Below are 20,221 nucleotides of genomic sequence, written 5' to 3' on the forward strand. Positions count from 1 at the left end.
ACGTGCCCCGCCTCCACAGAGCGTGTTACAACAATGACGAGTAACGGCCGAGTTCAGTCAGTGGATGCAATTGCCTGCGATTGTGTCGTTGGTGACAGCGTGTGTGTCGTCTCTCCTCTCATCTTCTACTTTTTCATTTCAATACCTGGCTTCTTCCCTTGATTTCTATTAGATTGTGAGTAGTTCTTGTGGTGTGGCCTCTGAAATCCAGCTCCACTCAGTGGTCTCTGTGAGGAATGATGTGTACATCCATTTGCATTATCCCACACAATTTTTAAAAGTATATGAATATGATTCATATATTTTTATAAATATTGTATGGAATAATGCAAATGTACACATTATTCCTCAGAGGAGAGACCATTGAGTGGAGCTGGATTAGTTTCTGATGCCTTGCAATTTTCAAAGACGTTCCCTCTTCCTCAGATCCCCTGTTTCTGTATGATTATGATGTGAGTAGTTCTTGTAAAATGGCCTCTATGTGAAATCCAGCTCCACTCAATGGTCTCTCCTGTGAGGAATGATGTGTACATACATTTGCATTATTCCACACAATTTTAATAAAAATATATGAAAAAATATGATTTATATATTTTTATTAAAATTGTGTGGGATAATACAAATGTACACATCATTCCTCACAGGAGAGACCATTGAGTGGAGCTGGATTTCACATAGAGCTCACAAGAACTACTCACAATCAAACAGAAACCACCAGGGATCGAGGGATGATGCAGGGATTGAAGAAGATAAAGAGGGCACTCCTCCTCAATCGCAGGCATCCAGGAACTCTTCTCCGGTGAGGTTACCGACTGTTTCCCGTATCACAGCCTGTGGAGGCAGGGCACGTCGACGTCACATCAGTATGCGATGCCGACATGCCCCCCGCACACAGGACACCATGGAAATCCAGCACCAGCCTGGGCCACTCCTCTCACTGAAGCAGTGACAGCTGCCAGGCTCCCCTCCTCCCACTATGTATCGCTGGGTGAGTTAATTCTGTACTGGGCGGCGGGCCCCCTTGCGGGCCGGGCCCTCTGACCACGTCCGAAGTCCCCGACCGCTCAGTTTGCCCCTGGCCACAGGCCCACAGCAAGCCAGTAAGCCTGCCAGTGACAGCCACAGGCCCACAGCCAGCAAGCCATAGGCCTACAGCCAGCAAGCCCCAGCCTGCCAGCCAGCCAGCAAGCCACAGCCAGCCAGAAAGCCTGCCAGTGCCAGCCACAGGCCCACAGCCAGCAAGCCACAGCCAGCAAGCCTGCCAGTGCTAGCCACAGGCCCACAGCCAGAAAGCCACAGCCTGCCAGCCAGCAAGTAAGCCACAGCCAGCAAGCCTGCCAGTGCCAGCCACAGGCCCACAGCCAGAAAGCAACAGCCTGCCAGCCAGCCTGCAAGCCACAGCCTGCCAGCCAGCAAGCCTGCCAGTGCTAGCCACAGGCTCACAGCCAGCAAGCCACAACCTGCCAGACAGCCAGCAAGCCACAGACTGCCAGCAAGCCTGCCTGCCAGTACCAGCCACAGCCAGCAAGCCACAGCCAGCCATCAAGCCTGCCAGTGCCAGCCACAGGCCCACAGCCTACCAGCAGTAGCCAGCAAGACCACAGCCTGCCAGCGGTAGCCAGCAAGACCACAGCCTACCAGCCATAGCCAGCAAGACCATAGCTTGCCAGCCATAGCCAGCAAGACCACAGCTTGCCAGCCAGCAACTGTTATTAAGGTAAGAAGAGCCAACTTGGCCTAGGTATTAGGCCCCGTTCACACTGGGGCGACACTACTTGCCGGGGCGACCTCACCTCGGAGCGGCCGGCACGGACTTCATAACATTGAAGTCTATGCAGGTCGCCCCAAAGAAGCTCCGGACCCTTTTTCTAAGTCGGAGCGACTTGTGTCGCTCCTATTAGAACGGGTCCATAGCTTCTGTATGGAAGGCGACCTGTCAGGCGACCAGGTCGCCTGACAGGTCGCCCCAGTGTGAACGGGGGCTTAGAGAGCTATGTTGTGTTGTTTTATTGTGGGTGTGGCTGGAGGCGGGGTGTGGGTGGAGGTGGGGTGTGGATGGAGGCGTGGCAAGGGTGTGTCTGGAGGCGGAACATGGGTGGGGCCTGGAAGGGGCCCTTGATTTATTTTGCCCGGGGGCCCTGAGGGTTCTCAGTCCGCCCCTGTCTGAGGCTAGACGTTTATCTCCTGGAAGGGCTCAGTGGGACCTTTTTCTGTCAAGCTTCAATTACATAGTCTCATTCTTACCTGATACATAGGATATAAGAGCAGATGCCTTATTGCCGCAGTTTTCCTCCTCTTCCAAAATGGAGTCTGTTCCCACTCCTGTGATACCTTCGGACTGCATTTTGGCTATTTCTTTCTAGTCTCACTTCACCTTTGGGTGAGAGAATGATGCCCTCTCAGATCCAATCTCCTCCTGGAAAACCTCATGACCGCTGCTTTGTCCCCGAGAATCTCCGCACCATTTTCCTCCAGACCTACCATTCACCTAAGACAGCTGGGCACCCAGGAAAAAATCAATGGCGTATGGACATATTGTTAAGACATATGGCCTATGTTTCAACAATGCTGGTGGCCTATTCTCCGTGCTCATGAAACCAGCTTTGTAGCCGCTTGTCCTGTGTGTGCTCAGAATAAAACACCACGACACCTTCCAGTGGGCCTCCTTCAACCCATACGCAGTGCAGAGAGGTCTTGGATCCACTTGTCTATTGATTTTATTATGGATTTATGCAACTCCGATAGCAACACAGTTATTCTTATGGTGGTTGACCGTTTTTCAAAATGTCACATTGCATTCCGCTAAAGAAGTTGCCTGTGTCCAAGGAACTGGCATCCATTTTCACTGGAGAGTTCTTTCAGTTACATGGGTTACCTAAAGTTATCATCTCAGACAGGGGTAGCCTGTTGGTGTCCAAGTTTTGGGGAGCCTTTTGTGCACAGTTGGGAGTTCAGCTTTTCTTCTCCTCTGCATATCACCCACAGTCCAATGGGGCCGCAGAATGGGCCGACCAAGCCTTGAAGCAGTTCTTACGTTGCTATATTTCTGACCACCATAACAACTGGTGGGACCTGTTACTTTGGGTGGAGATTTCTCACAATAGCACCATCAATTCCGCCTCCTGATTATCTCAGTTTATGGTGAACTATGAGTTCCAGCCATCTATGTTGCCTGATACATCTGTTCCGCAAGGCATTTCTGAGTTAGAGCAACATCTTCAGAAACTCTGTTCCACTTAGGTGCAGTCCAAGAATCTTTGCAACACTCCAGAGAGAGGTACAAACCATGCTGACCACTGACGCCTACCTGCATCCTCCTACTAAGTTGGGGAGAGGGTAAGGTTAACCCAGTGGCCTACACATTAGATCTTCCTTCCAACGCCCGTATTTACAATGTATTCCATGTTTCCTTACGTGTTTTTGCTATACCACCTCAGTACCACGCCCTCGCCCGCTTAAGGTTGACAACCATGTGGAATATGAGATACAATCTATCATTGACTCCCGTAGGTTTAGTGGACACATACGCTATCAAGTTCAGAGGGGTTACGGTCCAGGGGAACTCTCTTGGGTCTCATCCTCTGACATAAATGCTCCTGCCCTGTTCCAGGCTTTCCATATACATTTTCCCCTCAAGTCTTGTGCTCCCCCAAGGGGCAGGGATTGTTGGGGAAGAGGGTACTGTCAGGGCTGGGCTCCTGATAGTTAGCGAGCTGCTCTTTTCTTTCAGTGTTCAGAAGCTGCTTAGCTGTCAGGTAACTACCAGCCACTTGTTACCACAATGACTCACCTGGTTACTATTTCCTGCCTCATTAGTCCAGCCTTCAGCCAGCCCCTTTTTTGCTTTTGAAGCAGCTGAGCTCATTTCCTCCTTGCCCTTGCTTGGTCTATGATCTCCAGTGTGTTCCTGTGTGTTAATTGCCCTGGCTGACTTCTCTTCCTATTCCTGTTCCTGATATTTGCTTCCGACTATGCTGACTTCTGGTTTCTTGACCCCGGCTCCTCTGATTACCTGCTCTGGCATCCAAATCCCGGCTTCTGTTTTTGACTGCATTCCTGAACTGTGTTATTTTTTTTCTATTTCATTAAAGGTGTGATTTTTTTTTTTTTTTTTAACTGTACTTTCTGTCTTCACCTGGTTTATGGTCCCTGACAGTGTGTGTGTGTTTCCTACAGATGGATCCAGTAATGGGAACCCACCAGAGAGATGTTCCCATCCTCTGTATTCCCGGGATTCCACACAGGAAGGTCACACCATCCCTCACCATCATCAGGTAGATGAGGAACAATCACTGATAGTATCATTAGGATCTGTACATTATCTGCATTGTTACCATTGATGTCATTTTTATTATATATTCAGAGTGGAAACCTGAGAGATTCTAAAGTTGAGGTTAAAGACGAAATAAAAGAGGAGGATGATGAGGATGGGGTCATAGAGGAAGTACACAAAGATCTGTACCAGGACACCATGGTGGAGTCATCCAGCTACAGAAACCCACCAGAGAGATGTCCCTGTCCTCTGTATTCCCGGGATTCCCTACAGGAAGGTCACATCATCCCTCAATTCTACAAGGTTGGTGGGATGGAGTATCTAGAACATGGACTTGTGGAGGGGATGTGTGTGTTTTTTATGTAAGCTTATATCTTACAGATGATATTCTCTCTCATTTTCTTGGTTTAGAGTGGAGATCCAATCGATATAGAATTTGAGGTTAAGTCAGAAGAAGAAGAGACGTATGTGAGGGATGATCAGCAGTCTATGGAGGAGGATGGAATAACGGGGACATTTATAGAGGAGGACACTCCTACAGAGATCAGCACAGGTGGGTCATTACCACTAAATACATTCCTCCACCCATACTGCTCACTGATTGGTCCAGAGTAGGGGGGGGGGGGCTGGGTGATATCAGCCTGTAATACCCTGGTCACTTTCCTGAGCTGTGTTCCCCGTCCTGTATTCCTGTATTTCTCTCGGATAATCTTCCTTCTCTGTGCTGCAGACACAATTTATGTCTCTAGACTGGATTTATGGAGATTCTGGGGTAGACATATGCCGGTTTTCGGTAATTCGATATATCGCGGTATTGCATAGCCACGGTATTGTTATTGTGGCATTTTTAAAATACCGAGTTTCTCTGCTCCTGGGTCTGACTTGTGAATCGATACATTTCAGTGAGCTGGATGACTCATTCACTCACACAGCTAACGCCTTTCAGCATTAAGTCTCCCAGTAACTATAAACAAAATGATTACATTGTATCTTTTCCTTCCCTCTGCCAGGGAGAAAGGAAGTTTAACCTCTTAAAGACTGGACCTTTTTCTGACACTTGTTGCTTGCAAGTTAAAATCAGTTTTTTTTTGCTAGAAAAGTACTTAGAACCCCCAAACATTTTATATATTTTTTTAGCAGAGACCCTACAGAATAAAATGGCGATTGTTGTAATATTTTATGTCACACTGTATTTGCACAGCAGTCTTTCAAACGCAATTAATAGACTTTAATGAATAAAAAAAAAAAAAAACGTAACAGTAAAGTTATCCTAATTTTTTTTTTTTTGTTACACAGAGAATCGTGATCTTTATTCCAAGCTAAAAAATCGTGATTCTCATTTTGGCCATAATCGTGCAGCTCTAATATATATATATATATATACACACACACACGCATAGCAGCCCACATTACATTATTATATAGCCATCAAGCAGTGTCTGGCCTACCTGGTGATGACTGGTCCTGGCGCTCTGATCCGATGGCCTGGTCATTAAAGGGGCAAATCCTTGCGATCCAGAAGTGGTTAAACCTGCAGGAGCACCGGTGTTTTTATCTATTAATGACTTTACTATTGCTTTAGGCCTGGTTCACATGTATGCGGGTTGGCGGTTCACATGTATGCGGGTTGGCGGTTCACATGTATGCGGGTTGGCGGTTCACATTTGCACAGGCATAGCAGCCCATTGATGTGAATGGGCTTGAGCTGCTATGCCTGCGTTTTCAGCTGAAAAAAGGTGCATGCAGAATTTAAAAAAATGCAGTGGCCATGAAATCCATCCTTCTTTTGCACCATGCGACTTACCTGCCGTTGCTACACACGCAAACTGTTTTTAAATGCCGTGCCCACGTAAACAAAAAATGCAGAAAGCTTGCCAGAGCAGGAACTGCAGGTTAGTCGCATGGTGCAAAAGCAGGATGGATTTCAAGGCCACTGAATTTTAAAAAAATGCTGCATGCACCTTTTTTCTGCGGAAAATGAAGGCATAGCAGCCCGTTCAAATCAATGGGCTGCTATGCCTGTGCAAATGTGGGCCGCCAACCCGCATACATGTGAACCGCCAACCCGCATACATGTGAACCGCCAACCCGCATACATGTGAACCGCCAACCCGCATACATGTGAACCACCAACCCGCATACATGTGAACCACCAACCCGCATACATGTGAACCAGGCCTAAAGCGATAGTAAAGTAATTTATAAACAACACCTCCTTCATGTTTAACCACTTCTTGACCACAAGGATTTGCCCTCTTAATGACCAGGCCATCGGATCGGAGCCGAGCGCCAGGACCAGTTATCACCAGTTAGGCCAGACACTGCTTGATGACCTATTTTAGGCCTGGTTCACAGAGTCTGTACTGACTATATAATAATGTGCATAAGTGAACCAAAGCCCCTAAATTCAGCAATGGAATTGAAGTGAGGTGGAAATTTAATAATTTAAATTTAATAATAGAATACCGTGATAATACCGTATACCGTGGCAAAACCTTAATCAATCAATCGCAGCATGAAAATCTGATACCGCCACAAGCCTATTCTGGGGTTCATCTGGCAGTAAAATGTTGATGTTCACCATAGACGTTGCTCAGCCTAGACCCCTGGGGTATGTACCTTGGGTCTTCTGCCCCATGCCCGGGTCTAGCAAGATCTCTGACAGAACAATTCTCCCGGGGTTACTTGCTCTGTTATTTGCTGGCTGTGCCGGGTGGAGGGATATGTCTGTATAGTCTCACACCCAAGTCACTGAGGTCCTTTCATTTTATTGAGCCGTGTATATTCTATCTATACAATGCACACACTGTTACACACAAACACACAAAAACTTGAAGAAAAGACATGAAAAGACACGCACACTGGTGAACAGTCACAAACAGTTTTCCAATCCACAGTAAACATGAATGAGCCACAAATCCACCCTTCTGGTGTCACGGAGAATAAGCTGACAGTGCGCCACTCTGCAATTCCAGGTGTACTCTCACCTCTTCAGACCCCATTGCTCCATACCAAGAGGACACACCCAGCATGAAATCACACACCTTCAGGTACATGTAGGCGGAGCCTCCTCTTTAGGTAGCCAGCTCCTGCTACTAGAGATAAAGAGACTCCATAGTGCTCACTGTTATATTTATTACATGGATAAGAAAAGCACTCACAAGGTTAAAAAAGCATCCAGCATTGAATACACACAATCACTGCAGATTCCCCAAGCATCAGTCTCAGTGTAACTTGAGGGCACTCCGCCTAACGTGATGATGTCCTCAAACCACTCCCATCTGATGCGTTGCATCCTGATTGGACTTCCCCAGGGATATATATGGTCTTCAGGATCAGTCCAGTCTTCATCTTGGTTGTTCTCCCCCCATCCTCACTCTCTGACCTCTGGTGGGGCTCAGCCCCGCTGTTATTCATGACTAAATCATGGACTAAATAAGGAAGTGCAGGACTTCTTGTGTTGGGAAGATGGCAATGAGTGATAGAGGGGGAGGGGACACTCGTCCTATAATCCCCCTCATCACTGTCACTCATATAAAAGACAGTTCTCATTGTTTCCTCACTCTCTGACTAAGGTCCATGAATAAAGAAATGAACTGGTAGGAGATCAGAGGACCCATTTACTAGTTACCTTGAGGGGGGAACTGTAAGATCCTCAGAGACAAAGCTGTCTCGTGGGCGGAATCCTGGTTTAGGGGAACCAATCTGCTGATGTCTAGTAATAATCTTTGTATTTCTATTTTAGTAGATGGACGGGAGATGAGGAAAACCTCAGAGGATTGTCTCACTTTGTCTCCAGACTGTAAAGTAGAAGATGAGGACATCACACAGTATAGTCCAGGAGAAAACCCGACTACCACAAATGTCCATCCGGCACCACACAGTGTAGATGGACCATCGTATTCCTCTTATCCTGAGGAACCTCAGACTGTGAGGGACGGTGCCGGACCATCGTATTCCTCTTATCCTGAGGAACCTCAGACTGTGAGGGACAGTGCCGTCCTTACAACAGATAAGAGGTTCTCCTGTTCTGAGTGTGGGAAGAGTTTTAGTTTGAAAGGCAATCTTAATGTGCATAAAAGAACGCACAGTGGTGAGAAGTCGCATTCCTGTCCTGAGTGTGGGAAATGTTTTTCATGCAAGTCCACTCTTTCCACACATCAGAAATTTCACACAGGTGAGAATCTGTATTCCTGTCCTGAGTGCGGGAAATGTTTTGCACAGAAGTCCAATCTTTCCACACATCAGAGATCGCACACTGGTGAGAAGCCGTATTCCTGTTCTGAGTGCGGAAAATGTTTTGCACAAGAGTCCCATCTTTCCACACATCAGAGATCTCACACTGGTGAGAAGCCATATTCCTGTCCTGAGTGCGGGAAATGTTTTGCACAGAAGTCCGTTCTTTCCACACATCAGAGATCTCACACGGGTGAGAAGCCGTATTCCTGTCCTGAGTGCGGGAAATGTTTTGCACACAAGTGCCATCTTTACAGACATCAGAGATCTCACACAGGTGAGAAGCCATATTCCTGTCCTGAGTGCGGGAAATATTTTGCACAAGAGTCCGCTCTTTCCACACATCAGAGATCTCACACCGGTGAGAAGCCGTATTCCTGTCCTCAGTGCGGGAAATGTTTTTCATGCAAGTCATATCTTTCCATACATCAGAGATTTCACACGGGTGAGAAGCCGTATTCCTGTCCTGAGTGCGGGAAATGTTTTTCATGCAAGTCCCATCTTTCCATGCATCAGAAATTTCACACAGGTGAGAAGCCATATTCCTGTCCTGAGTGCGGGAAATGTTTTTCATGCAAGTCTGCTCTTTCCACACATCAGAGATCTCACACCGGTGAGAAGCCGTATTCCTGTCCTGAGTGCAGGAAATGTTTTGCACTGAAGTCCGATCTTTCCAGACATCAGAGATCGCACACTGGTGAGAAGCCGTATTCCTGTCCTGCGTGCGGGAAATGTTTTTCAATGAAGTCCCATCTTTCCACACATCAAAGATCTCACACAGGTGAGAAGCCGTATTCCTGTCCTGAGTGCGGGAAATGTTTTTCTAGGATGAACTATCTTTCCTCACATCAGAGATCTCACACAGGGGAGAAGCCGTATTCCTGTCCTGAGTGCGGGAAATGTTTTGCGCAGAAGTCGACTCTTTCCAAACATCAGAGATCTCACACAGGGGAGAAGCCGTATTCCTGTCCTGAGTGCAGGAAATGTTTTGCACAGAAGTCCGTTCTTTCCACACATCAGAGATCTCACACAGGTGAGAAGCCGTATTCCTGTCCTGAGTGCGGGAAATGTTTTTCACAGAAGTCCCATCTTTACACACATCAGAGATCTCACATGGAGGAGAAGCCACTTTCCTGTCCTGAGTGAGGGAATTGTTCTTCACTGAAGTCCTGTCTTTCTGTACATCAGGGGTCCCACACAACCCTTGAGGTGTATTAGTGCCTTGAGTGTGGGAAATGTCTTCTAAATGAATGTTGGTGGACATGTGGGGAAGAAGCACACCCTGATATACACCTCAGATATACTCCATGGCTGATCTTCATCATGTAAGAAACACTTCATAAGGAGATCAGAGATTACCAAAGACATGGATGAAGTGTTGTCCCATGTTGGCCATTGATAGCAGGAGAAAAATAAAAATGGAGTCCTTACCTTTCATTGGCTGAGTACATTTTGTGCGGGAAGATTTCACAAACAATTACAGATCTGGTTGTTATAAATGTGTTGATGAAATGTGACCCGCATTCCCCCAGTCATGGTGAATTGGGATTTCCTATAATGGCCAGTTCCATCTAGTGGCCATAATGTGCTTTCCTGACAGATGTCCATGGCAGCATACACTTTTTGTCCTCCTCAGTTATAGGACCATTTTTGTATGAAGTTTTCCTACCTATTGGAAGTATTGGTGGGCAGGTCTGGTGCTGGGCAGCTGTGCGGGATGTCAGGAGCTTCCTTTTGGTGGGAGGGATGAGTGAGGGCCCCCCTCCTTAACAATACCAGGCCACATGTCCTCCAACATAGGTGGGTGGGTGCTTTGGGGAAGCTCTGCCCCCCACCCTAAAGCACTTTGTCCCCATGTTGATGGAGACTATGGCCTCTTCCCCACAACTGTGGCCTGTGCTTGTGGGGGTCTGCAGGCAGGGGACTTGTCGTAATTTGAAAGCCCCTTTTACCAAGGGGGCCCCCAGATCCCACCCCCCCCCCCCCATGTGAATGAGCATCGGGAACAAACTGTATTACCCGTACCTATTCACTAAAAACATGTAAAAAAAGTAATAACAACACACACAATTCTTAAAAAATCGCTTATTATAAAATAACTACTGCAGGCTCCTCCTCCATTTGACATTTCTTACATAGGTAAGGGGCGGTAAGTATATCCAAGAGATAAACCTAACCTACAGGTAGGCTGAAACCTACATTATTAAAGATAAGAGTACACTAACTATGAGTCATAAACAAGATGGGCTTTGATCATATACCTAGGTGACCCCTATAGAGAGAGACACCCACATATTATGGGAGTATAAACTCCATCCGGTGTATACCAGCCTGCTATCCTCATAAGGTGATTATCCTTCCTCCTTTCTGTATGAATAGATATAGAATAGAGAATGTAATTACTCCTCACACTACTACACATATATATTTTATCTTCTACCTAGGATCATCAGGACCGATATCTATATATACAACACATTTTGGTCCAATTCCCCCCCCCCCCCCCTGTGTCCGCCCCAGGTCGGGATAATTTGTTGGGGGTTGGAAGGAAGGCCGTGTGCTAGTAAGTCATGTTTGTATTTATTATGATGTACATAAATACAGATTATGTTCTATGTGTATGAAACACTAATATCGAGTCTGATTATAAGAGAAAACTGTCTGTACATCTTCATAGTCCTGAAGAAGCCTTGTGTGAAACGCGTGACCTGTGAACAGAGAAAATATCAATACCTACACGAACCTTATGATATATACCAACTTATCCTTATATATGTATGACGTACATGAGTGAAATTAGTAGGAGACATTGATCTCCTGTGTACGAGCTGAGATCAGTTTGGGGCCAGTTTCCTCATTTTATTGAGATCTGGTTTTAGATAAATCAATAAATGTTATTTTAGGATAAATCCATGTAGTTGTTATCTGTCTCATGCTGTGCCCTTAAAGTCCACACATATGACAGTGGTTCCTTGTGAACATCTATAGTTTCGCATTTTTTTGGATAAGAGAAGGGATTTAGTAGGATTCTCCAAATAACTGTTCACAGGTGAGGACAACTCTCTCAATAGAACTGTATCGCAGATCATCTGCAGGACCATAAAGCACCTGTATGGGATGAACAAGTCCCTTTGTAGCTGAAGGAACTCAGTGAACCTTGCCTCTTCAAGACACCAGCCAGTGTCTCCTTTAGCTTGCACCCAGTAACTGACTTCTATCACCCAGAGGAGGATCTAACAGCACAAGTCCCAAGGATCCCCTGTGGGGGGTCTATACTCACAAGGCTCCGGGAGCACACACACCAGTCTTCCTCAGTAGTACCAGACAGGATCCACAGACATCCTCCCTCAGTCAGCCCTCGTAAGGACCAATGGGGTTGCAACTTCAATGTTTTAGGCCCTCAGGTTGCCCACCCGAGGCTGCCTAGCAGCCTCTGCAAGGGAGAGACAGCATCCCCCTCCCCACTTAGACCTCTCTCCCTAGAGGTAGACTGGACTGGACTACGAGCCCATGTGCTCTTCAGCTATAAATGCAGGTACCCAGCAGGCCTTGGGGCACATCCCCTTCTAATTGGCCAGGGCTGTACAGACATCCATGCTCTCATCTTCCAGGCTTCCATCCACCTGTCCAATATACTCCATGGCTATTGGATCAGTGTGAATCAAGACAGCATGTGCTGTGTCCCTGTTAGGCAGAGAAACCAAAAACTATATCCACTCATTCTAGCACCTACCTAGGAGGGCTCTACATCTGTATGGCAGGGTCTGTTTGATTATTCACCTGCTGGGATGGTGCTCTGATGTGAGAAGCTGCAGTGTCAGTATTCCTTTAGCAGTAATTAACCCCTTACGGGTTTTTCTCACCCAGCAAACAGAAACAACTGTTACACTGTCTTTTTTTGACAGCTTAGGAGACTTTAATAGCCGTAGTTTGAATTGCGATTTTTTTTTTTTTTTAATTACTACATAGCCCGAGTAGCAATTATATATGGTATTATATTTTTTTCCTAACAATATAGAGTTCTCCTTTGCACCGTGTCTGTTTATCATGGATTTATTTCTTACTGTGACAGGTCCTTGTGCCGCTGCAGCCTAATCCCTCTATGCTGTGGCTGCTCTATACAGGTCATAGCTGGAGTGGGGCAGCGTCTTCCTTACTGATACTGTTCCTGGATTGTCAGCCCTTCTGCAGGCCTCATAAATCTGGTGTATGGGAAGCTGACTAATGGACACTTTCTATTAAGCCTCTCCAGATCTGCGTGTACAAGGAGTCTCAACTCTGACCATGTCAAGCTTTTCCCTTGCAGGATCACTCAACTGACCAATTTAATCCTCTTCAAACAATTCCTAATAGGAAGATGAGGACGGTCTATAAGCAGGTTTTTGTACCTCCCTTCCTGTAGAGGTACCTGCAATCAGTGGTGTATTTAGGTTTTGTGCTGCCCTAGGCCGGACTAAACTCGTGCACCCCCTAATTTACTTACGACCCACCCCTTCCTGTCAAGGCCATGCCTCTTTCTGTTTCAGACCCGCCCTATCATCTGTAAACCACACCCCATTCCTCTTTAGGCTCCACCTCTTCCTCTCTGTACATCAAAAGTGGGTACAAAGTGCCTACTTGTATATTTTGTTGTTTTGTATGGGTACGTTGGCTCATGGGAGCGCTCCTGGGGGCCCCCACTAGGCAGCAGGGATGCCAATCCACGGGGCCAGCGGCCGCAATTGCCGCCGGGCACCTGCAATCACTCCCCGCTGAGAGAGAACGACGGCCTGCTGTTGTAAATACAGCTGACCGTTCTCCCTGAAATGATCACAGAGCACCTGTGATCCTTCTATATAGGAACACAGGTCTCTATGGTCATTTCACAAGCCCCTCCCCCATACAGTTAGAAAACACTCCCTAGGCTCACACTTAACCCTTTGATCACCCCCGGGTTAACCCCCTTCCCTGCCAGTGTCATTATTATAGTAACAGGGCATATTTGTAGCACTGATTACTGTAGTAATGTCACTGGTACCCCCAAAAGTGTCAAAAATGTCAGTTAGGGGTCCGATCTGTCCGCTGCAATGTCGCAGTCCCGCTAAAAATCGCAGATTGACGCCATTACTAGTAATAAAAAAAATGACATAAATCTTTCCCCTAGTTTGTAGACGCAATAACTTTTGCACAAACCAATCAATATACACTTATTGGGATTTTTTTTTACCAAAAATATAGCAGAATACAAATTGACCTAAAAGGATGACAAAATTTGATTTTTAAATTTTTATGGGGGAATGTTATATAGCAGAATGTGAAAATCAATATATTTTTTTTTTTTTTACGAATTGTCGTTCTTTTTTTGTTTATAACGCAATAAATAAAAATCGCACAGGTGATCAAATACCACCAAAAGAAAGTTCTATTTGTGGGAAAGAAAGGACATTCATTTTTTTTAGGGTACAGTCTTGCACGACCGTGCAATTGTCCTTTAAAGTAATGCAGTCCTGAATCGCAAAAAAGGGCCTGGTCATTAAGGGGGAAAATCTTCCAGGGCTGCGGGCATAGTGCAGGGGCTGCAGACATGGTACAGGAGAAGCAGGCATGGTGCAGGGGCTGCGGACATGGTACAGGAGATGCAGGGGTTGCGGGCAGAGTGCAGGGGCTGCAGACATGGTACAGGAGATGCAGGCATGGTGCAGGGGCTGCGGACATGGTACAGGAGATGCAGGGGTTGCGGGCATAGGGCAGGGGCTGCAGACATGGTACAGGAGATGCAGGCATGGTGCAGGGGCTGAGGACATGGTACAGGAGATGCAGTAGTTGCCGGCATAGTGCAGGGGCTTTAGACCTGGAGATGCGGTGCTGCGGGCATGGAACAGGAGATGCAGGGCTGTGGGCACTGGGCAGCATGGTACAGGAGATGCAGGGCTGTGGGCACTGGGAAGCATGGTACAGGAGATGCAGGGCTGTGGGCACTGGGAAGCATGGTACAAGAGATTCGGGGCTGTGGGCACTGAGCAGCATGGTACAGGAGATGCAGGGCTGTGGGCACTGGGCAGCATGGTACAGGAGATGCAGGGCTGTGGGCACTGGGCAGCATGGTACAGGAGATGCAGGGCTGTGGGCACTGAGCAGCATGGTACAGGAGATGCAGGGCTGTGGGCACTGAGCAGCATGGTACAGGAGATGCAAGGCTGTGGGCACTGAGCAGCATAATACAGAAGATGCAGGGCTGTGGGCAGCATAGTACAGCCTATGCAGGTGCTGCGGGCATGGTACAGGAGAATCTCCTGTACCATGCCCGCAGCACCGGCATCTGCTGCGGAGGAGTCTCACTTACCTTGAGGCGCCTTACATTTGAAAATGGCGCCGCCCAGCGCCATTATGTCACAGCGCATGCGCCGCCTGCCCGGGAATAGCCGAACATGTTCAGGTTTTCCCGTAGTGCGCATGTCGGGCCGGCCGCGGCCATTTTATTTTCAGGTTTTAGAAGCGGATCGGGGGGTTTTTCATGCAGGGGGGCGGCTTTTTTGCCGCGCCCCCCACAAAGTGTCGGTCTAGGCCTAAATACAGCAGTGCCTGCAATGCAAGTATTTTTAGCACTTGAAAAGGAGTGAGTTGTCCTTTCCCCTATGATGTTTAATCTAGAAGCTCATGCTAGAAGAGTGGTATAAATTGAACAGAAGGACAGAGCAGCGGAATGTCTTAGTGGTCACCACCTTGCAGCACTGGGTTGCTCAGTTCAAACCCCAACCAGAACACTTCTACCTGTACTGCAGGATGTCAGATTTGGCACTTGTGAAGAGGAAGAGGTTTTCCAGCATAATGAGTCACCTATTTGGTTGACGTGGCCTTCATGAGCTTAGCCATATACATGGAGTTTCCATTGGGGGATGCTGTGTCCTTCAGTGGTATTCTCATTAATGATGATTAGGTGGGTCCTTTGGGGGGTTTAGGGTCTTCTGGGGGTAACTTTGTGATGGACTTGTCCCTAAGGGGTATATCTGTCTGCAGTTGTAGCCTGTGAACCTGCCTTAACCCCTGCCTCTCTTCCAATGCAATGGAAGTTGGGGTGAAGAATATTGATTCTATCCTAAAGAATAATTCTACAAGTTGGACATTCTTGTCTGCATTGCAAGAGTTTAAACTGTATCCTTTAAGGGCTAGCCTCCTTTGATAGCAATGAGCTGCATTTAGTCCGGCCTCCTGCTTTAGAGTAAATGTCTGCTGAATGAAAGAAAACTGCAGTTCTAGAGTCGGTGTCTAATTCCAAAGAGGTTTGCTCCTGCAGTTCTGAGTCCAGAAAGCATTGAAGAGGGAAAGAGAGTCCTCATCTAAAAAGGCAGGAAAGAGCTTGAATTCTGGGGGAGAGGTTGCTTACTGGTCTTTTTCAGATTGTGCCACCCATTCCTCCGAGGACCAAGGAATTGGTGTTTAGAGGTGGGTAGAGGTTGGAACCAAGGAATGGTGCTCGGAGGTGGGTAGAGGGTGAAACCAAGGAATGGTGCACAGAGGTGGAACCAAGGAATGGTGCTCGGAGGTGGGTAGGGGTGTGGAACCAAGGAATGGTGCTTGGAGGTGAGTAGGGGGTGGAACCAAGGAATGATGGTCAGAGGTGGGTAGGGGCAGAGAAAGGGGCAGTTCCTGCACCTATCCTCTGAGAAAACAAGCCCTGATAATGAGCCACCTATTTGCTTGTTGTGGTCTTCATGAGCTTAGCCATATGAGTTGTCGTTGGAGGATGTGTGAGGTCAACCAGGAAATAAACACCAAACTGTTAATCCGAGCATGCAGCCTGCCTGGCCAGGAAAGGGGGGATGAGCGTGTGATGGTATTAGGCAGTAATATATTTATCCCCCCCTTGGTGGAAGTGGAGATGACCCCATCTATAAGGATATACGGTACATACACACACAGCACAAGGTCGTGTTCACACTACGAGACGTTTCTCGGGGCTGCAGTTCCTCTGAGCTCCACAAGATGGTGATCTCACTTCTACCCCGACAGGAAGTCTCTATGGAAGACAGGAAGTGATGTCAGGTATTAATAGGAAGTTCCGGGTGAGAGGTGAGTAAGGAGGAAGTAGAGAGGAGACAGTGCTGGAAGAGGAGGTAATAAGATCTTATTTTCTAATTACACCCAGTAACCCCTCCCCCCCCCCCCCCGGCATGTCCGTTCTCTTCCTCCATAGTCACTGTGACGTCTTTTATCTCCAGCAGATGATGATCACACATACATCGTGTGGAAACCTAGATTAACTCCTTCAGGGTCAGAATATTCCTCCTCTTACATATATATTTTTATCCTTACCTGTCTAGACAGAAACCTGTATAGATCGAGTGACAGAAGGAATGAGGATGAAGGAGGACCGGAGTCACATGACTGAGAAGATACTAAACCTCACACTGGAGATCATCTACCTGCTGACCGGAGAGGTGAGGAGGATTCTGGGAGGTCACATGACATCACTCTTATCTCTATTAATAAAACACAGACCTGACCGGAGAGGTGAGGAGGATTCTGGGATTCTAACATGATATTCCTATTGGTTCTCCAATACAGAGATTTCCTCTTCTGAAGTCAGGTGATCCTATGACCATCACAGTGCCTCCATGTGACTCCCTAAAACCTGAGAGACACAACATGCAGAAGATTCTAGAAGTCACCAAGAAGATGATGGAGCTGCTGACAGGAGAGGTGAGCAGTGCTGGGAATTCTGGGACATTATCCAGTAACAGACAAGGGATGTGTCTGGATGGTGACTGTATCATTGTGTGTGTCAGGTTCCTATAAGGTGTCAGGATGTCACTGTCTATTTCTCCATGGAGGAGTGGGAGTATTTAGAAGGACACAAGGATCTCTACAAGGACGTCATGATGGAGAATCAGCCGCCCCTCACATCACCGGGTAAGAGGAGACTTTATTGTAAAGGAGAGAGCAGTACGGAGGATCCACCTAGATCCCCCATCATCTGATAAACACATAGAAACTTTCAGAGCTCAGAAGTTGCTTAGCTGTCGGGTAACTACCAGCCGCTCGTTACCACAATGACTCACCTGGTTACCATTACCTGCCTCATTAGTCCAGCCTACAGCCAGCCCCATTTTGCGATTTAAGTAGCTTAGCTTATTTCCTCCTTGCCTTTGCTTGGTCTATGATCTCCAGTGTGTTCCTGTGTATTACTTGCCCTGGCTGACTTCTCTTCCTATTCCTGTTCCTGATATTTGCTTCCGACTATGCTGACTTCTGGTTTCTTGACCCCGGCTCCTCTGATTACCTGCTCTGGCATCCAAATCCCGGCTTCTGTTTTTGACTGCATTCCTGAACTGTTATTTTTTTCTATTTCATTAAAGGTGTGATTTTTTTTTTTTTTTTAACTGTACTTTCTGTCTTCACCTGGTTTATGGTCCCCGACAGTGTGTGTGTGTTTCCTACAGATGGATCCAGTAATGAGAACCCACCAGAGAGATGTCCCCGTCCTCTGTATTCCCGGGATTCCACACAGGAAGGTCACACCCTCCCCCACCATCATCAGGTAGATGAGGAACAATCACTGATAGTATCATTAGGATCTGTACATTATCTGCATTGTTACCATTGATGTCATTTTTATTATATATTCAGAGTGGAAGCCTGAGAGATTCTAAAGTTGAGGTTAAAGACGAGAGAAAAGAGGAGGATGATGAGGATGGGGTGATGGAGGAAATACACAAAGATCTGTACCAGGACACCATGGTGGAGTCACCCAGCTACAGAAACCCACCAGAGAGATGTCCCCGTCCTCTGTATTCCCGGGATTCCACACAGGAAGGTCACACCATCCCTCACCATCATCAGGTAGATGTCTGATAATTATTGGTAGTTATGATTTATAAGCAATCGTGTTTTTTTACAATGAATATTTTATTATATCTTTCAGAATGGAAACTCCAAGGATAATATTGTTGTAAAAGAAGAGTATAAAGAGGAGGATGAGGAGTATGGAGTGATGGAGGAGGTTTCAGAAGGACACAAGGATATGATGGAGCCACCTAATACCAGAAACCCACCAGAGAGATGTCCCTGTCCTCTGTATTCCGGGGATTCCACACAGGAAGGTCACACCATCCCTCAATGCTACAAGGTTGGTGGGATGGAGTATCTAGAACATGGACTTGTGGAGGGGATGTGTGTGTGTTTTTTTATGTAAGCTTATATCTTCCAGATGATATTCTCTCTCATTTTCTTGGTTTAGAGTGGAGATCCAATCGATATAGAATGTGAGGTTAAAGCAGAAGAAGAAGAGACGTATGTGAGGGATGATCAGCAGTCTATGGAGGAGGATGGAATAACGGGGACATTTATAGAGGAGGACACTCCTACAGAGATCAGCACAGGTGGGTCATTAACACTAAATCCATTTTCTACCCATACTGCTCACTGATTGGTCCAGAGTAGGGCGGGGACTGGGTGATATCAGCCTGTAATCCCCTGGTCACTTTCCTAAACTGTGTTCCCCGTCCTGTATTCCTGTATTTCTCTCGGATAATCTTCCTTCTCTGTGCTGCAGACACAATTTATGTCTCTAGACTGGATTTATGGAGATTCTGGGGTTCAGCTGGCAGTAAAATGTTGATGTTCACCATAGACGTTGCTCAGCCTAGACCCCTGGGGTATGTACCTTGGGTCTTCTGCCCCATGCCCAGGTCTAACAAGATCTGTGACAGAACAATTCTCCCGGGGTTACTTGCTCTGTTATTTGCTGGCTGTGCCGGGTGGAGGGATATGTCTGTATAGTCTCACACCCAAGTCACTGAGTTCCTTTCATTTTATTGAGCCGTGTATATTCTATCTATACAATGCACACACTGTTACACACAAACACACAAAAACTTGAAGAAAAGACATGAAAAGACACGTACACTGGTGAACAGTCGCAAACAGTTTTACAATCCACAGTAAACATGAATGAGCCACAAATCCACCCTTCTGGTGTCACGGAGAATAAGCTGACAGTGCGTCACTCTGCAATTCCAGGTGTACTCTCACCTCTTCAGATGGACCCCATTGCTCCATACCAAGAGGACACACCCAGCATGAAATCACACACCTTCAGGTACATGTAGGCGGAGCCTCCTCTTTAGGTAGCCAGCTCCTGCTACTAGAGATAAAGAGACTCCATAGTGCTCACTGTTATATTTATTACATGGATAAGAAAAGCACTCACAAGGTTAAAAAAGCAATCCAGCATTGAATACACCCAATCACTGCAGATTCCCCAAGCATCAATCTCAGTGTAACATGAGGGGACTCCGCCCAACGTGATGATGTCCTCAAACCGTTGCATCCTGATTGGACTTCCCCAGAGATATATATGGTCTTCAGGATCAGTCCAGTCTTCATCTTAGTTGCCCCCCCCCCCCCCATCCTCACTCTCTGACCTCTGGTGGGGCTCAGCCCCACTGTTATTCATTACTAAATCATGGACTAAATAAGGAAGTGCGAGACTTCTTGTGTTGGGAAGATGGAAATGAGTGATAGAGGGGGAGGGGACACTCGTCCTATAATCCCCTCATCACTGTCACTCCTATAAAAGACAGTTCTCGTTGTTTCCTCACTCTCTGACTAAGGTCCATGAATAAAGAAATGAACTGGTAGGAGATCAGAGGACCCATTTACTATTTACCTTGAGGGGGGGAACTGTAAGATCCTCAGAGACAAAGCTGTCTGATGTGGGCGGAGTCCTGGTTT

At 46.9% G+C, this 20,221-nt stretch overlaps 3 protein-coding genes across 3 annotated transcripts in view; 2 read left to right on the forward strand and 1 right to left on the reverse strand.

Annotated features, from left to right (window-relative positions):
- The window catches only part of LOC309564080 (uncharacterized protein), a gene marked incomplete at its 5' end in the record, with an annotated part of 79,875 nt that extends 69,954 nt beyond the window's left edge, over positions 1-9,921 (forward strand). Inside the window, 1 exon segment of the mRNA XM_082268708.1 lies at positions 8,543-9,921. Within this exon segment, the coding sequence (XP_082124834.1) occupies positions 8,543-9,655 (1,113 nt within the window). The 3' untranslated portion in view covers positions 9,656-9,921.
- The window catches only part of LOC309564465 (uncharacterized protein), a gene marked incomplete at both ends in the record, with an annotated part of 1,172,539 nt that overhangs the window by 294,341 nt on the left and 857,977 nt on the right, over positions 1-20,221 (reverse strand).
- Positions 1-20,221, forward strand: part of LOC309564074 (uncharacterized protein) — a gene marked incomplete at both ends in the record, with an annotated part of 288,253 nt that overhangs the window by 266,538 nt on the left and 1,494 nt on the right. The gene's annotated exons all lie outside the window — the stretch shown is intronic.

Source organism: Pelophylax lessonae (assembly GCF_965119305.1).
Source record: "Pelophylax lessonae genome assembly, chromosome: 9".
In the NCBI taxonomy this organism is placed as follows: domain Eukaryota; kingdom Metazoa; phylum Chordata; class Amphibia; order Anura; family Ranidae; genus Pelophylax; species Pelophylax lessonae.